Here is a 24,722-nt window from a genome sequence, read left to right as displayed (position 1 = left end):
AAATACAGTACAGCTATCTTCTTTCTTTCTAATTATTTTATTTACTTATTAAGCTCCCTCAATCAAATTCCAAGAGGAAATGAGCCCAATTGGAAGTTTTAACTTCAAATCCCAGCATGCAGTTGACGGAGTCCTCACCGTGACGTCGGTCGTGACGCTGTCAGGAGGTTTGTGTGAGAGACTGTGCAGTCTTGTCAGAGTCAGGCGCTTGTCATCGCAGGGTGATGGGGGACAATGGGGAGTCATGTAAAATGCGCAGCAACCCGGCGTGTTCTTCAAAGACGTGACTTTTTTTGCGAAGTTCGTTGAATTACTTGCAGGTCTTGAAAAATAACGTTATGAACTCAGGATTATAGTTATGCTGTTATTGTTGTAGTCGATTTTATTACTGGGTCTGTTTAGGCTGCATTTTCTGATGTTTTGTACTTCGACTAGTATGGAGCCGCCCGAGTTACCTGTAGAGGTAAGAACATTATTATTATTATTATTATTATTATTATTATTATTATTATTATTATTATTATTATGTATTTCTTAGCAGACGCCCTTATCCATACATTATATACATGATGTATGTATGTATGTGTATGTATATATATATATATATATCTGTTATGTGAGTCTGTTTGTTTGCTGTTCTTAAACTTTCTGTTGAAAAATGTCCGATCGAGGATATACTGATACTATGTGTTAGTTTACAGGTGAACGATGTTAAGCACTGTACAGGTGAATGTCAGTGAAGCAGCTGCTATATATTCCTCCTGACTGGTTATTTACCACACAATGCAATTATGAATAGTATGATATTTCCCATATACTAAGAGCTATTCTGTTGCTGTAATTAATCAAATTACATGACCAGTCATAACTTTAATAATATACTTTATGTAGGGAATATAGTTGTTTGAGGTGAGTTAATTTATATTTCAAGTTCTTTTGTGTATCAAAAATGTTCATGGTTTTATTATGTTGGACAGCATTATTCAGGAGAAAATCAGTGACATACTGTAGTGCTGTATTATGAACCTAACACACTGCCTGTAATAGATACGCAGGGAGTAAATCAATATCGATATGACTGATGCAAATCTAAAATATGACGATTTATAGTGTTTTCTAACATCCAGTCAATACAGAAACACCTCCGATGCACCTGCAATTGTGAGTTACATAATCATATATATTTTTTAAAAAGTGTTAATTACAGATGGCATATAATGTTTTACTAGTTTTGATTTATTTTGTCAGAATAAAAACCTATATTGGATTTAATTATATATTCTTCATACTTTCTCAGCACTTTGTCAGTGTTTCCCCCCTTATACTGGGTAGTATTTACATGTTAAATGAACTATTATTTTAAAAATGACCAAATTAGTCAATAGGACCATTTCTGCCCTTTGATTCTATAACAATTGTGACTGTGTTTGTTACAAAGTGAAAGACAACCCTTCTTGTAATGCATAGGACACATAGACTCACCCTATTGCTTTATTTGCATGTGTTAGTCAGAAGAAGAATAAAATACATTCTAAACTTTCTGAGTACATGCTTAACATTGTCCACATTAGGAGATACAATCACAAGCAACGTTTTGTTTGGAGTTTGAGTTCACTGTGCAAGTGTGATGTATTCCATACACTGTTTATACACAGTCCCTGTATCTGAAATGTATTTTGCTCCTGTGAAAAACTATTTTTGGTTTGTATTGTATTCTACTGTACATTCATTGCTGTAGTCAGTTCCAAAATGGTTAATGGTCTGCATGACAACCTATGGGGTTTAAGAAGAGTGAACAGAAGGTGAAACGTATTTTATCAGTTTCCTGTAACGGTTATTATACTTTGGGATGAATCTTATCTCTTAGCTGGTGAACAAAGGATCCTCATTGCCTGGGGGGGGGGGGGGGATTGGGGGGTTATTTTTGTGATGTGATAACATAACGCAAATAGCCTGCATGCAGCCATGCTATACTGTCTTTTTATGAAGAGTAAGTACATCACAATTAAAATGGACTGCTCTAAGGAAATGGACTTTGACAGTTTGGGTCTATAATAATGTGCTTCATGAGTCCTCTATTGTCACACTATTTGAACAGGTGAGATGTGTTGTTTATTTAATTATTGAATACCATGTAGTTACTAGGTAGTACAGTTTTATTTTTACCTTGTTTTAAGGTGTTTGACAGTTTATACTGCACCTTGCTACAGGTTATATTCTGTGTGCATTTCTTAATTGAACAGGTTATAACTTACATCCTGAGTTTCCTGCAAGTGTCTGACAGGAAGGAAGCGTCCCTGGTCTGTAAGAGCTGGTACTATGCATGTCAGGACTACCAGTTTCAGGTAATTAGCTGTAATTTCTCGGCACACATGCACACTGGGAGAATGTAGAAAGTAGTTTGCTGGTTGTTTCCTGAATTAACTTTGCTTTTACAGTCATGTGAGTTTCTCCACTGAATTTTAGAGCAAAACTCAACATTACATCTTTCACTTACACATCTGCCATTAGCCACTTCACTCAGCATTATTCACCTCAGTGAAATGTCTGTGTTAATTCTGAGGTGTGCTTATTCCCAGTCAGCAGAGTACCGGTATGTTTGTTTTCTGATCCAAAGCTTTGTTTGGAATGACTAAATCCAGAATGTCAGAACTAAAGATGCATTCGCTCTCTGCCACAGCTCCCAATCTTTGTGTATGTTGTGTTGCTTAGAATTTGCAGTCCCAGTGTAGCTTGTCTTTGTCTTGCAGAAGAATCTCACCTACAAGTTCCCAGCCTCCGCCTCTTGCTTGGACATGATCCAGGGGCTGGGACGGCGGTCGTGCACTGAGGTAGTCATCAGCCATCTGGATGCTTCATCCCTCTCCAAGACTGTGCTCAGGCAGGTGGCGCTGCATTTGGGCCCACAGCTCGAGAGCCTGTCCTTGCCAGGCAGCAGCATCACTGAGTCCTCTTTCCTGGCTCTGGTCCCCCGGCTCAGTGTGCTGCGGCGGCTAGACCTCAGCGGCCTGGATAGCCTGTTCATGTCAGGCACCTTCCTGTCCAAGGAGGAGAGCAGGCAGGAGGTGCGGAAGGCCCTGGGAAAGCTGGAGGAGCTGGACCTATCCTACCTGCGCTACCTGTCTGACCTCACCTTCAACCGGCTCACAAGCTGCACCCCCCAGCTGCACAGGCTGGGTCTGGCTGGCTGTCACATCGCCTTTGAGTTCGACCCCTACAGGGACACCCCGGCTAGCTGCAACTCCTCTGCGCTCATCTCCCTGAGGAACCTGCTCAGGTTCCTTAACCAGCAGGCCCACACCTTACGAGGACTGGACCTGGGCCGCACAAGCATCACCCCCGAGGCCCTGAAGTCACTGGCTCAGGTGGAGGGTCTCATTTTGGAGGAGCTGAGCCTGCAGGGCTGCAAGGAGCTAACTGACACCGCCATCGCTGTCCTCTGCAAACACCAGCCACGTCTGAGGAGCCTGGACCTCAGCTGGTGTACCGAGCTTTCCGACAGGACGGTGCTGGCCATTGCCTCCAGTTTGAAGGACCTCCAGCACCTTCACCTGAGGAGGACCTGGAGGATCACAGACAAGGGCCTGTCAGAACTCATGAAGCTCCGGGACTTACAGACCCTGGACCTCTCAGAGTGCAACCACATCACAGGCAGCGAGATGGTCAAAGGCCTTTCCTCTGTAGGAGGTCAGGCCAAGCTGGTGTCTCTCAGCTTCCAGAGCTGCACCTATGTGCGAGTAAGTCCTCCTGTGGCCCAGAGCACCAGTGCCAGTGTGGTCATCCATCAGGGATCTCTGCTGTCCTTTGTTGCCTTTGTCCACACTGTGTAAATAGCACTTGGTGTTGTGTAAATAGCCCATGGTACTAAGTTAAAAGGTCTAACAGGTCATGCATTTCTGTGTGCGTTTTCTATTTGTATTATTGGTGTTGTAATTTCTTTGCTGACATTTGTCGTTCTTGTTCTCCTCCCAACTCCTTCCCTGACAGGATCTGGCAATGTTCTCACTGGTCCAGGGGCTGGGCCCCAGCTTGCGTGTGTTGGACCTCACTTCCTGTCTGTACCTGACTGACTTGAGCGTGCGTGCCATTGCTACTTTCCTGCCTGGCCTGCTGGTGCTGCGGCTAGGCTGGTGCAAGGAGGTGACTGACTGGGGGCTGCTGGGAATTGTGGAGCCCACCAAGGAGTATGACCCTGACAGGCAAAAGGTGAGAGAGAGAGAGAGAGATAGGGAGGAGCCAATGAAGAAACAAAAAACACGAATGATAGTGAGAAACTTTTTGAAAGTTAAGAGTATGGCTTTTTTCCAGTGGTGGAAACTGTATTATAGAAATGGAAAAGACTTGATTAGGAAAGCATCTTTTTGTTTTTCACGATTGCAACAATCCAGTTCTTCTTACCCATCAGGGCTTGTAGCACAGTGTGCTTGAGAACCCTACGGATTTATGAAAACCATCTCCAACTTCTTATTAGGAAGACAAAGGGCCCAAGTTCAGCCGCACTTTTGGCAACATGGGCTTCTTTAGTCCTCCCCGGATGCCCTTTGATGACAAGCCCCGCTTGGTGACGGAGGAGGACCTGGGCCAATTCAGGGAGAAAGAGGGGGCATCACTGCGGGCCCTTAGAGGACTCCAGGAGCTGGACCTCTCCGCTTGTAACAAGCTGACAGACAGCAGCATCACCCAGGTGGGTGAGCTGTGCTGGGGGCATTGAGAAAATAGAATAATTAAAAATGCTTGCAGAGGTACAACATATCCCAGATCTAGAAATTTACTTTGATTGGATCCTGATGTAACACACATTACATTGTGTGGATGAATGTCCTGGAGACTGTACAAAGCCTGCAAGATATGATTGTTTTTCCTCTTCTGATACAATAATTCTAGATCGCATTTCTAGTTTCCTTCAACACTTTCAAATGAATTTACACCATGCTTATTGGAGAGTGATTGCCGGTCTTGATCATAGCAGCATGAGCTGAAAGCAATAAACTTCATTGCACACCTGGTTCTCATCCTCTGACCAAGTGAAAAGGGAAATTAAAGTCAGCATGGCAAATAAATTCTACTCTCACAGACTGACTTGATATACAGGATATTGATTCATATCCTGTGTCCTAGACTTCATTAAACAAACTAAAAACAACCTTCTAATTATCTTTTTAATGTTATTTTTATTTGGGAAGGGGGCAGAATTACAACCATCTCTTATTGTATACAGTAATCCCTTGCCAACTGTGGGTTTTGCTAACGCAATTTCAAGTATACACACATTATTTTATACACCGTTTTGGCTGCCGTGGCATACAGTTTTATGTATCCACGATTTTGTGTTCCTGCGAGATTTCTGGCCAGTCATTCATTCATAAGCACATTGTGGAATTGTGACGTCGCACAGTGATTGTGAAACTTGTATATTATTTTGTTTATTATTGTTTATTTAAATTATGGCCTCTAACCACCCCCCCATTACCATCAATGTCATCATCTGGTCTTCATTATCGATATTTAAAGGTAAATTTACAATATTTTTGTTCATACAGGTACATATTTCTAATGTTTATTAATGTATATGATGCATATTTATGCTAACAAATGAGTGTAACCCCATTTATCCCATAGGCTTTTAGACAACCACGGCTTTAGCAACCGCAGGGTTTTTCAGGAACCTATTCATTGTGGTTGGCAAGGGATTACTGTACTGTGTTGTGGCTGTGGGGACGTTTAATTAGCACAAATATTTTTTAGTAGTTAGTGAAAATAGTACAGTCTACCATGATACACACTGTACCAGCTGAGCATGAGTACATTGTATTTGCAGGTGGTGCATTTCCCAGAGCTACGCAGGCTGTCGCTGTCCATGCTGAGCGAGATCAGCGACCAGAGCCTGGTGTCACTGTCCCAGCACTGTCGTGGCCTCACCAGCCTGTCCCTCAGCCACTGTGTTCAGGTCAGCGACCAGGGCCTGGCCAGCGCTGCCCCTCGGCTCCACAGGTTGGAGAACCTGCAGCTGGCCTGCTGTGACCGCATCAGTGACAGGTCAGAGAAATCAGAGGCTGAGAGGAGAGTGTGCGGGCCATTTCACTCCTGTGGGTGCTAGTGGCCGATTAATCCTACAGTCTTCCATTTTCTCCTTATGATCCCACTGAGATTGTAAAGCTGCCTGTCAGTATTCACTACAGTACTCAGCTTGTGACTTACCCTGAGCGTGGTAGTAGCAGAGGGTTTGGTTAACATTATTTTTGTAAGTCAATGGGAGGGGCGAGGTCTGCAGGTCAAAATTAACTTTTCTACATCTCACAGAGGCATGCATGAGCGATTTTGGGGAGGGTGGGAGGATGCAGGTGATGTGGGGGGATGTTGTCTGTGTTGTGACTAAGTGCTGGCTTCTGCACTTCCCCCAGGTCTCTGGATGTTCTGGCCCAGCACTGCAGGAAACTGAGGACACTGGACCTGTCCATGTGCAAAAACATCACCATGACAGCTGTAGAGTCCCTCCAATCACAGCTGCCCTTCCTGGAGAACATCCACACCCGATTTGTGGGCAGGGCCGACCTGTGCTTCACTATATGATGACGTCACGGCCCGACTCGCTCTCCCGGGGCTCCGGTACACACAATTGCATTGCTGAACTGCACAAACTCCTGCCAGCGTCACTGCAGGGAGCACCACCATTATTATTATTATTATTTATTTCTTGGCAGATGTCCTTATCCAGGGCAACTTAGTTTATACAAGCATTACAAAAGTGCAGTAATCCAATTCGATACATTTGCACGCAACAGGTGTATGTGGAAACGTGCACTCGCACAAGGACCTGGAGGTTCACCAGTTCTGAGGTCAGGTATCAGCAGGCTTTGAACTGTGGCACAGTGGCAAATAAAAATTAATAATATAGAAAACAATCCAGTGTGATAAAAAACTGGTCAATTCCAGTTCCCATAGATTCGCTGGACATGTAAGAACATTATACGAGAAATGTCCTCTGCCCCTTTTCCCTATTGATCAAGTCTATAAAAGGCTCAAAAAGAGATAAGAGCTGAAACTGTGCACAACTACTTTATATTTAGGGTGTGTTGGAATTTGAAAATCGGCCTTTGATTTGACGGTGGGGGTGGGGAGGTGGTAGACACCCGTTTCCTATTTACCCTTATAATGGCCTTCCTCAATATCTCTGAAAAAGGATTTGTGTGACTACTTACCTTCTTGTTTTAAGTGGAAAGGTGGGCTGGGTGTAACTTCTTGCTCTTAAGCAGGTTCTGTCTCTCCTCACTCCTCCCCACTGTGGGAAGAATGGCGAGAGCATGTGTATTCTCTTTCCTAGAATCATTCATGCAAGGGAAAGCTATGCGTCCTTTTCATTTCAGAGTATAGTGTTACCTTCCATGTTTTTCCCAATCCTGGGGACACTGAGGACAACATCGAAATCTATCTTGCATATCTCTAAACCCATCATGTTCAAGCAGACCTTGAGCTTCTGTTATTTTTCTCATGGACCCACGTGCTAAGCTTGGCCTTGCACAGGCACTTGTATGGTTTTTTTTTGGGGGGGGGGACTAGTCATAATGGTTTAAAGGTACAAACATTGAACTTGATGTGGGATTTTTTTTTTAGCTTTAATTTTTGTACAAGAGGCCTTTACAAAGTGGCGATTCATAATTCAGTGTATTATCCATTTAACAACAATCAAGTTAAATATGCTCACAGTCCCAGCTGAATTATTCATCATATTCCCCTCTGTTGTAATTACAGTATTGATGCACAACATCGAATGGAGGACCCAAGGCACCCCACAAAAAGGATTTAAGCACAATTAAAGTAATGGGAACAAGCTATGTTGACGGGCTGTCAGTTAAAACCCATATTAGCACCGTCTTAGTCTGCTGGTTGAAGGGTCCTGTTCATGAAGTCTGTTAAACTTTTATCATCTTTTAATTTCCTCAAGAGAATTAAATACAATGCTTTAAAGTAGTTTGTTTGATAATATACAAATATATAATTAAACAATATGCAAAACAGAATCAAGTTGTACATCAAAGCCAAAAATAAACTAACAAAACTTTTTTGCAATTGTAGTTCCAGGGTGTCAATCATTTATCTCACTCAAAAGGTGGGGACAAGTTACAGATTTTGTTTTACCAACAGAGAACAGGTTTCTAAAATAAAGGCTTGCCATTTATTGTTTCCTTTAAAAATCTAAAAACAAAGCTAAAATACTTTCCAGTTGTTAAAATCCACAGATCAAGATGCAACATTGAAATATCAAACATCTAAAAGCACATGCTCCAAATACTGACATATTTCTGGAAGGGGAAGTGGCACATTTTAGCTACATCCTGGTTACAAACGACCACTGGAATAGCATTCCAGAAGTCAGTTTGTTGTCTGTGGCCTGGAGGCTATTTTACAGGAAATAATTCCTGAAAAAATTCTGCCTCTAATTTGAACTTACAGAGCATTTACAGCCAAAGGGGATATTAATAGCTGAATTGCCAAAATTATTTGGGCTATTTGCTGAGCATTTGGCTGTGGAATTGTCCCAAGTTGCCAACATACAGAATGGCAAAAGTTTTACAGTACCATGAAAAATATATTAATGCAATGTATATTCCATTAGAGTCACTGAGTAAAGCAGTGATATTATGGCATTCACTGAAGACTACTCTGTTTTGTGGCTGCAGTTTTAGTTTTACAGGATTGTTTACTGTAAGTACCATTTTGTCAATTAGAAGTACCAATTATCAATAACAAAGTACCTATAATATTACTATTAATATTAATATGTTTCACTGACATTCATCAGTGTTCATCTCAGGCTTATACTTCCCAGATTGTACTTGCTTAGACAGCCACAGGGCTTTGAATGGAAGCAACAGCACAGTTTCCTGTGAATTAGATTAAATTGGCTCTGTAGTGGTTTTGTGAAATCCTTGTTCCTCTTCCACATCATTGTTTACTGGTTTGTCATTTTATTTCCCCCCAACTCCAACCCTGAAGTTAACAGGGGGTTAGATAGATGACTAAAGTGTCTGAACATAAGGGAATGGGAAAGAGCGTTCCTAGGAGAAAGAACCAGTTCACAGATTTTGTAGTGGGCTCTTATGCTACTGAGGTATTACAGATGCGTCTTAGAGACTTCCCCAGAACTGGAAGTGGCTGTATCATTCAGGGGTACAGAAAGTAAGTGCAGTGTAATGTACAAGCCCCACTTTTCCTTGCACTTTCTCAGTTTGGCTGCCTGTGCCAGAAGACCTGACACCAGTGACAATGCACGCTGACTTAGCGTGTGTGTGCGTGTGTGTTAGCAGTATAGAATGGGACTGTGCAGCTAGTCTCCATTGTGAGGTATATTTACTGAATGATGATGTTGTGGAAGAGGAACCGAAGACACTTTTTTCCTGTTAGTAGTCGGCAAGCTGAAAATAACGTGTCAGAGAGCAGTGGGATTCAGTAGTCATGACAGTGATCACAGTTAATTGTTTTAGGTTTACACGGTTTTCAATACAAATGGTGGAGCACAAAAGGAAGTGATCAGATTGTTCAGTTTTTTTTTTTGCTATGCCTTTCGCAGCGACTGGTGGCATTGAAAATCTGTGGACCACTATTTCTTGCACCTCTAACTGTTTGTAACACACATATTGCACAAATTAAATAGGCCCAGATAAGTAAGATACATATACTTATAAAGCATGGAGCTGTGAATATACTTCTTCAAGAGAACTGTCTCTCTAGGGGTCAGTAAGCCAGTGCCATTGAGAGCAGCATCTGCCTTGGGATTCAGAGCCTCGGCGGCAGGGAGAGCACAGTTGTGTTGGAAGCAGGGCAGACTGTTCTGTTTTGTGACATTTTAAGTGGTCTCCTCTTTGCTAGTCTCTCTTGGTTTTGTCAACTCTTTTGTGTAGTACTGGGCAGTGCAGTACATAGTTCTGAATAAAAATGAGAAGAAGGAAAAGGAAAAAAAGCGAATTTCTTCTTATCCAAAGCATCAGCAAAGCCTTCTTGCACCCAGTGAAGAAACACAGACATGGCACGGGAGTGTAAAAAACGGCATGGTGCAGGAGGGAGGGGTGCTGAGGAGTGCGGCGTGTGCAGTCAGTGTGGTCCAACTACGGCAGCCAACAGGCCTGACATGGGAGATTCCAGTGTTACGCTTGGTGTTGGAAGAGTGGGGAATAAAAATAAAAATGATTGTCCACAGAGCAAAGGTCCCACTGTTTACCAGAATCAGGGTGAGACTCCCATCCTAAACTTCCTTCCCCCACCCCCCCCATCCTCTAGCCCCCAGCCCTACTGCTCTGCCTGGCTGAAGTCATAGCAGAAGTTGTAGTTGCTGGGGGGTTTGGGCAGGGGTGGGGCGGTGTCAGGGATGGGGATGTTCTCCAGGTCCAGCAGCCGCAGCTTGATCTCCATGGACAGCAGGATCTCCAGCTCGCTGCGCATGCACTCGCTCGTCATGTCCCGTCCCAGCAGCACATTCAGCCCGTCTGTCCACAGGCAGAACTGTGAAGGACAGATGCACCGACACATGAAGAGAGAGAGAGACACACACACCGTAATCATAAATAGTATTATCACTGCTGTTGGATCCATCCATTTTCGAAACTGCACATCCTGGTGAGGGTCACAGGGAAGCCAAGGTATAAGGAATACACCCAGGACGGGACACCAATCCATCACTGGGCAACACAGACACACACACGGCATTTTAGGGAGGCCAATTAACTTAACCTACATGTCTTTGGATGGTGTTAGGAAACCCGGAGAAAACCCACGCAGACACGGGGGATAACATGCAAACTCCACACAGACAGGCACCCCGAGCCGAGACTCGAATGCGGGACCCTGGAGCTGTGAGGCAGCAGCGCTAACCACTGTGCCACCCCTGCTGTTGGATATTTAGCAGATATTGTGATGTAAATTGATTTACAGATACAAGGATGTTAACAATGCACTAGAACACTGCGGCCCAGTCTAGACCCTTTACGTTTTCTATGTTCAGAAATATGATTAGAATTTTTTTATTAAAAAAACATATTTTAAGTCCAAAACTAAATGAGGTCTTTCACACACAATGTAAACTAGTGAAAATAATGAGCCAGGGGTAGTTGTACCAGAAAGCTGGACGAATATTGGAAAAGCCGGAAAACTGCAGAAAGTAGGGAGGCTATTTTGTATCTCACTATGCCTAGACTGAGAGGTTAAAGGAGAGTTTAAAACTATGCTCTGGCTATGTTTTTGTTTCTTTCACCATTAAACAGTGCTCTGTCCTTTAATTAGGATCCATTCACACTTTGATAGGTCTGTGTGGGTGGATTATAAATAGATAGTCTATACTAAGTCCTGAGCTCACTACTGTGCGTCTGAATCCAGCCTTCAGTTCTCGCCCACCTGAAACGCACAAGCAGCCTCCGCTGACGCCATACAGAGACACACAATGGACAGGGCAGTGGCCCCTCTGAGGTCTAAAAATAAGGCCTCCTGCAAATGAGCTCCTCGAAATGGAGAAGTACTTTTATAGTCAAGCTGAAGTGGGCAGTCTACACCTACTTCTCTAGCTGGGCGGAAAACATTCAATTTCAACCCACGACAGGAACTCACGTCAGTCCTGGACGAGGCGATGAAATTTAAGTTGTTCTCCTCAACGTCGTACGTGATGCTGAAAGCTAGGTCCAACACTTCCTGGAAAAGAAGAACGGGGCAGGATCTGTGATTGAAACATTGAAACAAGGGTGCCTTCAGGGGAGACCTGGGGGGTGAAAGCCACCTCCAAGTGCATTACAACAGCATCTCACTCACCCTGTTCTGCCTGCCTGAGCTCCTCTCTTTCATGTGAGGGCAGTCCTTTCCAGTCAGTAGTGCTTTGATGTCGGCCACAGGAACTAGGAGGAAGACAAGAAGAAAACTGGGACCAACAGGTTTGTATAGCCAGACACTGGTGAAAACACTGCTTTCAGTGATTCCTAACAGTCTGTGATTAGGAATGACACAGAAAACAGTGCCAGGTGGTTCTCGGTCTGCTAATAGACCAGGAATTTCTATTATGACTGTATTACAGTTGAAGTTTGTGGTTTTCACACTGCCCTACTCACTTTTCTCCTGCAGGGTCTCGATAGGGGGCGTGTCCGTCTCCTCCTCTACATCGCCATAGTGCAGGACCTTGTGATTGGGCGAGAGGCGGCAGTACCACAGCTTGTCTGGGAAGAGCCAATCACACGCAGGTCAGAGTGTGGGAGAAACAATATACCTTTTCTTTTTTTTAACAATATTAGATAAGAAAATCTGTGAAGTTAAGGGGAGGTTCTTGATACCACACTTCAAGAAGGAAAAAAAAGTGAATGAATAGAAAGCCATGTTTTAAGAAAATTGATGAATCCATGAAAGGTGCCATTTTGTAAATGCCGTGTTGGGGTGTGATTGTGATGGACAGTTGTCACAGCCTGCTGTGGCTTTTGCTGTCCTGTCACACAGTTTACACTACACACAGTGGGTGCCCTCTCTCTGTGGGCTTGGCCAGCTGCCCTGACCTTGTCTTCGGCGGCTGCTGATCTTTCTGAAGAGCGTGCCGTGACACAGCCGGTTGAGGCGTTGCTGTCGGATCAGCTCCAGTAGCTCCGGTTTGAGGCGCTCCTTCAGCTCCCTGTCAGGAAGGGCACAGAGTCAGGGTCACCCAGCGCAGGCTAAGCCCCATCTGGGTGTACTGTGTGGGGGGCTGGTGTACTCACAGAACAGGTGGTGCAAGGGTCTCCTCTTGGTGCAGCCTTTCTGTCTGCCGCAGCTTCAGGATCTCGCTGTAGTTGAGGGCGTTTACCTTGTTCTTGAAGAGCTCCAGAGAGGTGGGCTTACTGGACAGCGTCCGTGTGATCTGCTCCCGAACCACCTGCATCACCTGTGGGTGGGAAGTGGAAGAGGGAGGGAGAGGGAGAGAGGCTGGTTGAGGACCAGCTTGCGTACAGAAATACAGTAACTCTGCTAGGGGGCAACATCATCATCACTCTTTGGAGTGCTTACTCTGCCCGCTCCATACAGAGGCAGCAAATGAATTACATGTCCAGCAGGGGGGGAAATAATAATACAAATCAGTGCCATTGATTGTTTTTATTAAAGGAGGGCAGTTGCCATCAATCAATAGCTCCCTCAGAAGCTCTCTTTTTTTCCCACTAGTTATGTGAAGTCAGGCTGGCACAACTGCCCAACCTTTTCCAGATCAGCAGGGATACACTCACCCGGGGACACAAATGGAAATTGGGCTACAAGGCATTTAAAACGGAAAACAGGAGACGCTTCTTTCCACAGAGAGTCGTCACAATCTGGAACAAACTCCCCAGCAATGTGATAGATGCTGAAAATTTGGGAACATTTAAAAATAGACTGGATAGGATCCTTGGATCAGTTAGTTATTAATGGACACCAAACGAGCACGATGTGTCGAATGGCCTCCTCTCGTTTATAAACTTTCTTATGTTCTAACACTTAGAAACAATACAACATAATGAACCCTAGTGGAAATAATATGCATTTTCATTTGGGAAGGCAGGGAGGCAAGGTAAAAAGTCACAGGATCAACGTTTTTGTTCTAATTAACGTGGGTTCTCCTGCTTGTGTTCTCAACAAGTTTAAAAAGCAGCACAAAGCACTGAGCGCTGATCAGGTTTAGCTTCTCCCATGGGGGATATAAATTAAGAGGGACTTGTCATCATAGGTCAAAGAGAGAGAAAGTGCTACCTATAGAGGTTCCGTTTGACATCAATCATTGAAGTGTGTGTGTGTGTGTGTCACAGAGAGAGAGAGAGAGTGCGAGAAATGTGCATGTATGAGGACCGGGCACTCTCTGAAGTTCCATGACGTCATTTCAAGTCTTTCACAGACGGCAAACGTCAGCACACTCCTGTGCTACACCCCCTTCCTCTTTGTTACCCGGGGTAAGCAGCTGTGCAGCCCTGCTGTGGTGCTGATGCAGGACGACCCCAGGTTTGACACCAAGCAGCCGTCCCCCAGGCAACCATAGCCGTGTCACCCTCAGGCAATCATGGCAGCTGAGGGGCCCGCACACGCTCAGTCTAACACATTCAGCCTGCTGCACAGCCACACTGCAGCCTCTGTTTACACAGCTCTCACACTTCCAACACGCCCCCTCTCACAGCCCAGCCTGCCTGATAATCACACAGCATTTCCGTTTGTACACTGCACTCCTATGCTCCCCCCATACTTGGCCCTGTATTCCCCGTAAATTAATGAAAAAATATCTAGTTTAGTGCTCCAGCCCTATTCTTTCCATAGAGCTGTAACACTGAACCTTGTTCAACAAATGGTCAGTACATAAAACCTTTTGTTCCTTTAAATGCAGTTTCTCAAGGGCCTCCCCAGCATAGCAGCTGTCGCACTCTGTATGTACACTCTCCCTCACCTTTGTTTAAATAGTATGCCAACAATTAATTTATAAATCCTTTAAAATGACAAACATTATCAATGAGCACCGAATCCATTATGAAATGAAGTACTGAATTTTGTACTGTGCCTTGTATAATTACAAAATAATATGAATAATGTTTTTTAAATTATTTAAATGGTTAGTTATTTAACTTTCATTTTTTATGAAGTGCCTCTTTGGTTTTATGAAGGTATAAATATTGCCAAGCTTTAAGATAGATCATTTCTCTATCACATTACGTTTGTATAACTGTTGCAGCGTTTGGTTGTGAATCAAAGCATTCACAATAATATGAAGAAAAAAACAACACACACAACAGGTACATGCCACATGAGTGTACAGTCTTAATCCATGTAAAAAGAAGCTCCTGTTTCTCCAAACATAGTCCATAAGCATTAAATCTAGTTAATTTGTATAACACTACTTAAAAATACATTAAAACTAAACAGACAAAAATATGAGTCCAAAACAATCTGAAGCAAAATAGACTGTTACATGTGTTCCTGTTTCTGTACAACACGGCTGCGTTTCCCTCTAGCACATATAAATAAACAGCATAAGGACGACGCCAGACTCTCACGTATCACACAGAGCTCAGCAGACAAACACACTCTTCAGCTCCTGCACACACACAGTCCGGAGACCCACAACTAACCTCCATCTGTTATCCAGCTTTGCAGGCTCAGCTGCCTGGACCTTTAAATAAGCTCTCATTCTACGTGTTGTCTTTCAGGGGGCCTGAGAGGCCTGAGTGATACAGGGGAAGGGTATCACCTTTTATATTGGCACCAGGTCAGGAGGCAAGCAGACATCTCCCCGCAAACATCCCTGTCAGCATTTTGTAAACAGCGCGTCAGACTCGAGCCAGCTGTCCAGACTAAAGACCCAGCAGACAAGAGCACCCTAAACCCAGGTGATCTTACCTCAGCCACAACGAAGAGGCAGGAGGTCCTAGTCCCAATGCATGGATGATACTTCTGATAAGTCGAAGTCAGGCTATTGAGGGGAGCTGTGGAAGCTCGCTTTGATCAGCGTCCAAACAGATCCCCGTACAAAGGAGGCTGCATGCATTGTGTTCTCCCCGGAGCTGCATCAGGCGCTGACAAAGCCCACCCACACCCCTCCCTACCCCACAACACCCCCCCACACACACACCACCCTCTCCGACACACGCACAACAGACCCCCCCGCCTACTTCTGCCCCCCAGCCCCCAGCTGACAGGAGAGCATGGCTGACTTGCCAGCAGCAGGCACGGCAGCAGTACCTCACAATGAGACAGAGCAGGCGGGGAGAGAGCAATTACAGCCAGTGAGACAGAGGGAAATAGAGAGTCAGCAAGAGAGAAAGGACCAAAATGTAGGAAAGGCTGCTTCAACTCCAGTATGGTAGAGGAGGCATCTCAGGCTGCCACTTTTTTTATAGGGCAGGTCCTCTTCTCATTCTTTCACCTTCTTCTACTCCCTTTTCTTGCTTGTCAGTGTTGTGAAGTCCAGCAGGTCAGGCAGAGGACTTAGCGTCTCGCCGCTGGAGAAGTCGGTGTGCTTTTTCCCTGGTCTCTGTTGTTTCATTACATGCTCAGTGAAGTACAAAGGAACCCAACAGGTGCGGCCGAGAGTCAGCCTTTGCCAACGGAGAGGGGATCAAACGGGGGGAGAGAGACTGCAGGCAGGCGGGCGGGTCTTGGCGTTTCTTGTCAGGTGAAGCGGAGATAAGTGGTTCACGTTTGAAATCTCTGCGGGAAGAACTGGTTCCTCCACATGTTAGTAAAGGTAGGTGAATTAAATCACCAAAAAAAATCAGTGCATTGAACATCTTCTTGGAATTGAATCCAGGAAAGTTAAAAAGCATTAATGGCTCCAGCTATGCATGGGGGATACAGTGAACCAGCCTGAGAAATTCTTTAAAGCACATTACCACAGATTTTTGTCCTTTGAGAAGTCAGATCCAAATTATTCCTTTGTCTTCACAGTTGGGAGGCAAAGCTAGTGATTCCCTAGGCTCCCTGAGGCAAAAAAATCAGTCATGGGACTTCTAACAATGTGTCATTACTTTAATTGTATTGTCCCTAAAGATAATACAGTGAAATACCATTACTGGATACTCTACTGACTGTGCAGAGCAGAGCAAAGCAAAGGTACAGCTGGTTTAATCTCTTAATCGGGAGATGAGCCCTTCTCTGAGGATGCAGCCTGCTCAGAGGGAAAGCAGCCAGTGGGGGGAAGTGGCTGGACATACCATCATAGTCACACACACCCACATGTCCACACGTCCACACACAGAGGCAGGGCTGCTACAGAGAGGCAAGACGAAAACCGTGGGAACCAAATGTCACCTGGGGACTAGATTTTACTCAGCCTGGTATATGAATCATGATTTAGAACAGTTATATATATGTATATATATATACATATATATATATATATACATATATATATATATACACATATATACATATATATATACATATATATATATATATACATATATATATATATATACATATATATATATATACACATATATATATATATATATATATATATATATATATATATATATATATATATATATATATATATATATATATACACACACTACCGGTCAAAAGTTTTAGAACACCCCCATTTTTCCAGTTTTTATTGAAATTTAAGCAGTTTAAGTCCAGTGAATAACCTGAAATGGTACAAAGGTAAGCGGTAAACTGCCAGGTTAAAAAAAAAAGAAGTTTAGGTTACTGAATACTGAAAAATAATGTACATTTCAGAGTTACAGTTAGGTCCATACATATTTGGACAGTGACACGATTGTCATCATTTTGGCTCTGTACGCCATCACAATGGATTTGAAAGGAAACAATCAAGATGTGCTTTAAGTGTAGACTTTCATTTTTAATTTGAGGGTAGTTACATCCAAATTGGATGAACGGTGTAGGAATTACACCCATTTGTGGTCACCCCAATTTTATGGCCTCAAAAGTAATTGGACAAACTAACATTATCATGAATTAAATTCATGATAAGTGAGTTTCAATACCTGGTTGCAAATCCTTTGCAGTCAATGACTGCCTGAAGTCTGGAACCCATAGACATCACCAGATGCTGGGTTTCTTCCCTGGTGATGCTCTGCCAGGCCCGTACTGCAGCTGTATTTAGTTCCTGCTTGTTCTTGGGAGGTTTTGCCTTCAGTTTTGCCTTCAGCAAGTGAAATGCTGCTCAATTGGATTCAGGTCAGGTGATTGACTTGGCCATTGCAGAACATTCCACTTCTTCACCTTAAAAAAGACTTGGGTTGCTTTCGCAGTATGCTTTGGGTCATTGTCCATCTGCACTGTGAAGTGCCGTCCAATGTGTTTTGAAGCATTTGGCTGAATCTGAGCAGATAATATAGCCCTAAACACTTATGGCTTTTTTTTGGCAAACTCTAATATATATATATATATTAGAGGTTGCCAAAAAAAAAACCCTAAGTGTTAAATATATATTTAAGAATATACATACAGGCATACACATCCCTAACACAAGTCGAAGCCCCAATTCACAAATTAATTTACGGCTGTCATATTCCTCCAGGGCTCCCAAACTAATCCAACGATGAAGACCAGACAAAAGCAGGGCTGTATATATTTTTTACAGCAATCAGGAGAATGTCGCAGGAAGCAACTTTTACAATACCTTTTAAATAACCACCATAAAACTTCACATGGTCTGAATAACACACAGGCAAGGTGCAGCACAAACATATAGTACAGTGCCTCCACAGCAAACAGCAGCACACCCATGCAAGTACTTTCTTTACTTGAACCTACAGGAATTTTAATATGCAGAAAATCTTGGTATTAATAAAACCTAGTACAAATTCCTCTGCGTTCACAAAACAGTGACACACTGTAGTTCACTTAAGTTATGTAGTCCTATTGTAAGCCATGAATATGAGTGATAAAGAGCCCCGATCAGGATCAGAAATGACTAAGCCAAGAAAAAAAAAAAAAGATCAAAAACTGAGCAAATAAGAACAATCCTCAACATAGGATACATTCCATGTACACGCAGCTTTATATTTGCACACAAAGAAAAAAATAAAAGAAAAACTGAAATGAATGCCTTAATACCATGAATAGATCTCTCTGCTGGTATTTCATTACAGATCTCTGCAACAAGATGTCCAGCATAGACTGGCAGCTGCAGACCTCTCCTGCGCATTCCTTTCTGTTTCACAGAACCACTCCCCCCAGGCGTTCCTCGGGCAGATTCCACTCACCACTCGCTGTTCCTGACCCTGCGTCCCTCCCGCAGGCCAGACCGCAGTGGAGTTAGACACGGAGTAGGACCAGAGCGACGCAGCACGTCTGACCCGCGTTCCGAAAAAGACCCCCGAAATATTCAGCCTGGTCCTGTAGCGTGTGCCACGGTGCAGAGGGGACTGCTGCCATGTCTGTTTTTTGTTTTGTTTGTTTTTGCCCTCCTCTGTTTTGTGCTGATGTAAACACTGCAGCCTCTGCAATCGTGTGGACCATTCACTTCCCCTTTTCTCTGTCTCTCTCTGTCTGTCTCTATCTTTCAGGATAAAATTCTGTGCTTGGGTGGGTTGTTTTTTTTTTGTTACGCTAATACCACAGTGAAAAGACTGCATTCTGGCCTCAGTCTATTGTTTGTGTTGGTGGGGATTAGGAGAGCGGGTAGATACAAACACTGCAGTTCGGCCCACACAATACAGGCGCTGGTGACTAAGCACATGCAGCCCTGTTGGGGTCAAAAGGTCACAGGCAATTTATTTACCGCTGGGAATGCAACCAACACAATAGTTGGTACAACATGTTAGGAGGAGGCCTAAATCAATCCTGCCATTATTTTTGAGAAGAAAAATTCCTTCACAATTTGCAGAAAGTATTGTGTTTCGTTTTCGTTTTGGAAGAACCAGCCAACCAAATGTGGCCTACCAATCACAACTACAGGAAGTGAAAGGTCTTATGTAGTGTTGTGGTTATAAGTTGGGCAAGTTTCTCAGGCCCTGGTCATGCCTTGCACTGAGAAGGTGTCGGGCAGCTCCTGGGCCTTACCTTGTCAAAGTCCTCCTGTGTGGCTCTCATCTCCTTCCAGGTCTTGTTTAGCAGCTGGATGCAGATGCAGAACAGCTCTTCCAGGAGGCGGTCCTGAGCGAAGAAGATGGGGTGATAGTCCTGGCCCGTCTCTGAGGCTGCAAGAGTGTGCAAAAGATGTCACAACAGCGACAATCAAGAAGCATATACTGTCACAAGTTTAGGAGTTCAGCTCAGGGTGCTACATAGACTGTGTTCACTCTCCCACCCCCCACCCGCGGACCGAGAGTCCACTTCCCAACCCCACTTCCCTTCAGACTCACAGGGCTCGCCAATGCGGAGGATCTCACACAGGATCTGGGTGAGCTGGATGCTGCTGCGAGCAAAGGGGCACTCATGCTTGTCCTCACGACTGCTATTTTCCAACACAAACTGAAACAAATATGTGTACAGAAGCACAGGGTCAACCAGGTCTCCTGCAGGGGTCTCCAGCCCTGGACCTGGAGAGCCCCAGCTCACATCATCCCACATGTCACCCTACGGCACCAGCTTCTAAAGGGAACTGAGAACACCATGGTAGCTCTCACTCAACTCAATCACTCAATCCAAGCAGCTTGGCTCACAGAGGGCTATATTCTCTCTGAGGTATAAACATTGGATGCCTTATGGGCCCTGGAGCCAGAGAACAGATAGGAGGCAACAGCATCTCCCGCTCCTTCTCCCATCCTACCCCCTTCCCCCTTCCCCCTTCCCCCTTCCCCCTTCCCATACCACTCCCTCCATCGCCCCTTGGGCCTCACTCACCCGGCTGTAGGCATCAGGGTAGCGGGAGGAGAAGTAGGCCATGGTGTCGAGAGCCAGCAGACCCGGGGGTGTGCGGTTCAAGTCCAGACCCGGGTTACTGTTGTTCTGAAAGGAGATAGAAAACACAGGCCATGACCAAGGTGATGAAATCTACACAGCAAGGAAGACAAATCTGTACACGGGGAGCACACACCAGCGTCATTTGCATTTCAAGGGAACTGCATTTAAGACATATTTAGGTCGATCAAACAGACACGAGTTATTTCCAGTGCCAATCCATCTGCGGTGAGTCTACAAGCAAGACAATGCCCTCCCCTAGCTGACTAACTTTCCTGGTGAGAGGGAGACGGACCGGCCTGAACATCGCTCCCTATATCGTATTGTTAAAGATGAGACAGTCATCTGCTTGTGTACCTGAATATATGTTACTAATCTAGGGAATGTGTTCGTCACCTGGGGCCAGTTGTACTAAACAGATCTGATCCCAAATATACTGTGGCCCTGAAGTGCAAAACACAAATGCAAAAAGAAAAACAAATGCAAAAAGAGAAACAAAAACAAAAAGCAGAACGCAAATGCAAAAGGAAGAACACAAATGCAAAAAGAAAAACACACAAACAAAAATATTTTTTTTATTACCGCATAAATATATTATTGTGTCATCTAGAGTCCTACCAATAGAAAACGTGTCCCGCCTCTTCATCCCCCACCACTGTTATGGGCTACACAGGACTGACGTGCTGCTATTGGTCAGCGTCTGTGTTCGCTGTTCTCTGCTCTGTGCTCTCTGCATGAGAGAAACGCTCGATTTAAAGTATATGTATTGATGCAGACCTGGTAATCATGCAGCTCCTGGACTTACGATTATTTTGAATGTCACTCTCGCTTCATTTATTAACAACACAAAATAAAAATAATGACTCTATTGACTGTAAACTCTTTACAGGGAAGTATAATTAGAAGTGGAGGTGCACTGTATCGAGTGACAAATGTAGGTCCTGTAGGCTAATTTCATACCTCAATCAAGACCTATATTTGTTAATATAGAATGCAAAAATACCAGCTCTGGGACCAAATCAGAAATAAACAATTATGTGTGTGTTCCCTGTAGTGTTTACAATGAACACTGTCCTCATATGTATTGAATGTACGTGCACACACACACACACACAAACACACAGAGACCCACATACATACAGGCAGTATTCTGTGAACTGCAACGTTTTAGTGTTCAGCTAATAAAAGCATGATGTTCTTCATTAATGTGAAATCAGTCCTCTTATTTCTGTCTGTTTAGTTGTTTCTGTTAACTCGCCAACACACCATGTCCATGGCAATTGCTTTAAGAAACACTTAAAGTATGCTAACATCACTTTCTAACCTTTGTAATATAACCTGCATCAGCACTTATACTTGAAATCGAGCGTTTTTCTCGTGTGCAGAGAGCACAGAGCAAAGAACGGAGACGCTGACCAATGGCAGCGCTTCAGTCCTGTGTGGGCGTGTAGCTGCCCATAACAGTGGTGGGCTTCGAAATAATGCGGCTGGGGGTTGAAGAAACTAAAAAAAAAAAAATTGTTTTGTTTTTGTGTTTTTCTTTTTGCATTTATGTTCTGCTTTTTGTTTTTGTTTCTCTTTTTGCAATTGCGTTTTTCTTTTCATTTTTGTGTTTTTCTTTTTGCATTTGTGTTTTGCACTTCAGGGCCACAGTACAAATATTATACACCTGTGTATTATTAAATTAGATAATAAATATGCATCAATACTTAATACAAAATATCATTGACAGCTGTCATAATTATTTCTTTAATTTTGTCATAATTGTTTCTGTCATCCTATTTTTTTCCTCTTTTAGTTTTTTGGTTATAACATTTGGATGTCTTTTACATATTCCCACCCCTTCCTTTTATTGATTCATAACAACTAAAGCCTCTTCCTCTTGGGAGCGTTAAACATATTTTCTACATTCAAACCTGAAAACACGCTGTTACTGCCTTAATTACTGCACATGCTGCTTAATAATAGGGACGGGAGTGAGAGAGGGTGGGGGAGCAAGAAAGGGAGAGATCGAGAGAGAGAGAGAGGGCAAAAACTAATATGGGGTGGAGGCTCACAGAGAATCCCAGCTTTTTGAACTCCTTCGCACAGAGGGAGCGGCGCCGCTCATTGCTTAGACTGCTCTCAGTGTCCATTTCGAATGCAGCCTGGCGCAGGCTGTGGAGGATGTCCCGCTGCTCCTGAGAGAGAGACAGGGATGTAAATAGTTACTTTACCAAATCAAAAAGATGTCAATGCTACATTGCACTTCTGTAATCCAAGGACCCAAGTGGGCACCTGACTGTAGGAATCCAGGGGGGTCCTCATCCTGGCCTCCAAGAGGTTAAGAGTCACAGACTGCAGGACATACAGATAATGTGCCATCTCGTCCCCAACTGCTGCCGAACTGTGGATGATGTTCTGCAAAGGTCAACCATCAGAGGAGTCAGGAGGCGAACGGTAAATAAACAAGAAGAGAAAGCACATGAGAAGACATGCTGTCAGAAACGGTCACTATCCCAATCAGAGGTGATTTCTCACTGAGAAGCCCCCACAGTGCAACGCTCCCAGGGAGGCCATTTCAGTACCACAGGATTCAGGACAGATAAAGGATAGTGAACAACACTGAGTTCATTATTATTACAATGTATCAATTTTGCTTAAAAAAACACAGCCTCCTTGTATTAGCATTTAGAGGAGTTTTAGGACCATGCTGTGTGATAGAAGTGTATTTGATGGAGGGTGGGTTACCTTGTAGATGTATAGCCGCAGGTTTATTTTTCCAAGAAAGTCAAACATTTCCTGAAAACAAATATCACAATATGAAAAAAGTATATAATTTAGATTAAATAAATTATTTAAAACAGGAAGGATGAACAATGTTCTTTAGCAGCCTGTCATTGAATAACCTCAATCACACAATATTTAAGACAGGGGGAACAGCCCACTCTGCAGCGGCCTGCAATGCCAGCAGTGGCCAACAGGTGTCAGCAACACTGCTTCACAATACTGCTCTGGCCAGACCTTACCTTTCAAAAGAGTAATTTCTCAGCTCACCCAAGGCTCTGTTACCTTTCTTTTGAGTGTTTTTTGTACCTTTGCATTTACTCATTATTCAATGGTTCTAAGAAAAACAACTTGTGCTTGACAGTTTGTAAGCCCCCATAAAAGACTGCCTTATCAGACCATTAGAACAATATCCCAGCACTTACAAAGAGAGGAGATGCAAGGTACAACTCCACTGGGACAGGAATGCCTTCCAGGAAGCAGGATCGTTTTCTCTGAAGCATTGCTTAATTTTAAATTAGTTCAATTAACAAAACGATAAGTTCAATTAGACAGTTAAGAGCTCAGGTGGAATTAAAAGCAGACAGCCCTTTTAGCCTCAAGGACAGAAGTCACAGATCCTTGCTGAACTGCTGTTGATCGTTCTCGTATCTATATATATATATATATATATATATATATATATAAATACATATATATGGCCTCGTCTGTGTCCCTGTACCTTTCTGTCGGCCTCGCCCGCGGTCTGCAGCAGAGCGATCAGCAGGGCCATGGCTTTGGTCTGGATCTGCTGGTTGGTCCTGGAAGGGAGAGAGAGAGACGCAATGTGATTACACACCTAGAGCGGACAGCCTGCACTCCCCTGCTGCATTCATGGTTTTGATATACCCTGGACCCTTCAGAGCAGTAAAACAGACAGAGTGAGACGGAAGGAGATGTAGGGAAGGGTGGAGGGAGATGGAGGGAGGCAGGAAGAATTGCCCTGCTGCACCTATTCTTAATGCGTAAACTCTTATTTTGGTATTGATGATGAGACAATAAATGATTTACTAAGTAGACGGAGCTTTAACAGCATGCGTAATTTCCAGTCATAAACAATGCACTGAGCTCAAAATAATAAAAAACAACATATACTGCTGGCTGAGTATATTAATTTGTGCAATTACCCAGCAGCACAGCCTGCCAGCAGCAGCTTAAACAAACAAACGTTCAGTTGAAAGTGAGCTGCTCTACTCATATTCAGACAGCAGGTGGAAACAATAGCCGAGTTCCCTTTGCCACACAAGAGGATTTTCAGAAATCTGCTTTATCTGTTCGCCAAAGAATCCTCTTTATCTAGCTGGATGCCGCTCAGCTTGCTTTCAAAGCTGCACTGAAATAGTCTTTACACTGAAAGATGACCTGGGGTTAAAGCACCTTCCTTTGCCCAGTTCAAAATGTGCACAGTCACTGGGAGCGTTAGGAATTGGCACACTTCCCCCTTTTTTAATATATTTTTTTTCATGTCTGCACTTCTGTTTTCCCACAAAGCTCAGTGTCAACTTCACCATGAGGCTATTCCACAAACACATGTGCTCTTGAGCTTTTACTACAAGCATGTTTCCCTTGAACATGAAGCCTGCATTGACAAAATG

At 43.7% G+C, this 24,722-nt stretch overlaps 2 protein-coding genes across 2 annotated transcripts in view; one reads left to right on the top strand and one right to left on the bottom strand.

Moving 5' to 3' along the window:
* Nucleotides 1-182: 182 nt before the first annotated feature.
* fbxl9 (F-box and leucine rich repeat protein) lies at nt 183-8,067 on the top strand. The gene is made up of 7 exons (XM_066713629.1): nt 183-463; nt 2,244-2,345; nt 2,751-3,737; nt 3,988-4,206; nt 4,472-4,684; nt 5,819-6,036; nt 6,402-8,067. The coding sequence occupies exons 1-7, from the start codon at nt 416-418 to the stop codon at nt 6,568-6,570; spliced, it is 1,956 nt and encodes a 651-aa protein (XP_066569726.1). The 5' UTR covers nt 183-415; the 3' UTR covers nt 6,571-8,067.
* Nucleotides 7,595-24,722, bottom strand: part of elmo3 (engulfment and cell motility 3) — a 32,588-nt gene continuing 15,460 nt past the window's right edge. The window contains exons 9-21 of the mRNA XM_066713628.1: nt 23,810-23,888; nt 23,053-23,103; nt 22,600-22,722; nt 22,380-22,502; nt 20,266-20,370; nt 19,785-19,893; nt 19,483-19,619; nt 12,720-12,883; nt 12,522-12,634; nt 12,087-12,191; nt 11,794-11,876; nt 11,596-11,676; nt 7,595-10,497 (exon numbers count right to left, since the gene is read on the bottom strand). Of these exons, the coding sequence (XP_066569725.1) occupies nt 10,285-10,497; nt 11,596-11,676; nt 11,794-11,876; nt 12,087-12,191; nt 12,522-12,634; nt 12,720-12,883; nt 19,483-19,619; nt 19,785-19,893; nt 20,266-20,370; nt 22,380-22,502; nt 22,600-22,722; nt 23,053-23,103; nt 23,810-23,888 (1,486 nt within the window). The 3' untranslated portion in view covers nt 7,595-10,284. The remainder of the gene's footprint in view (nt 10,498-11,595; nt 11,677-11,793; nt 11,877-12,086; nt 12,192-12,521; nt 12,635-12,719; nt 12,884-19,482; nt 19,620-19,784; nt 19,894-20,265; nt 20,371-22,379; nt 22,503-22,599; nt 22,723-23,052; nt 23,104-23,809; nt 23,889-24,722) is intronic.

Source organism: Amia ocellicauda, chromosome 9 (assembly GCF_036373705.1).
Source record: "Amia ocellicauda isolate fAmiCal2 chromosome 9, fAmiCal2.hap1, whole genome shotgun sequence".
NCBI lineage: Eukaryota > Metazoa > Chordata > Actinopteri > Amiiformes > Amiidae > Amia > Amia ocellicauda.
The sequence above is the reverse complement of the archived record's forward strand: the minus strand, read 5'-3'. Positions and strand labels throughout refer to the sequence as shown.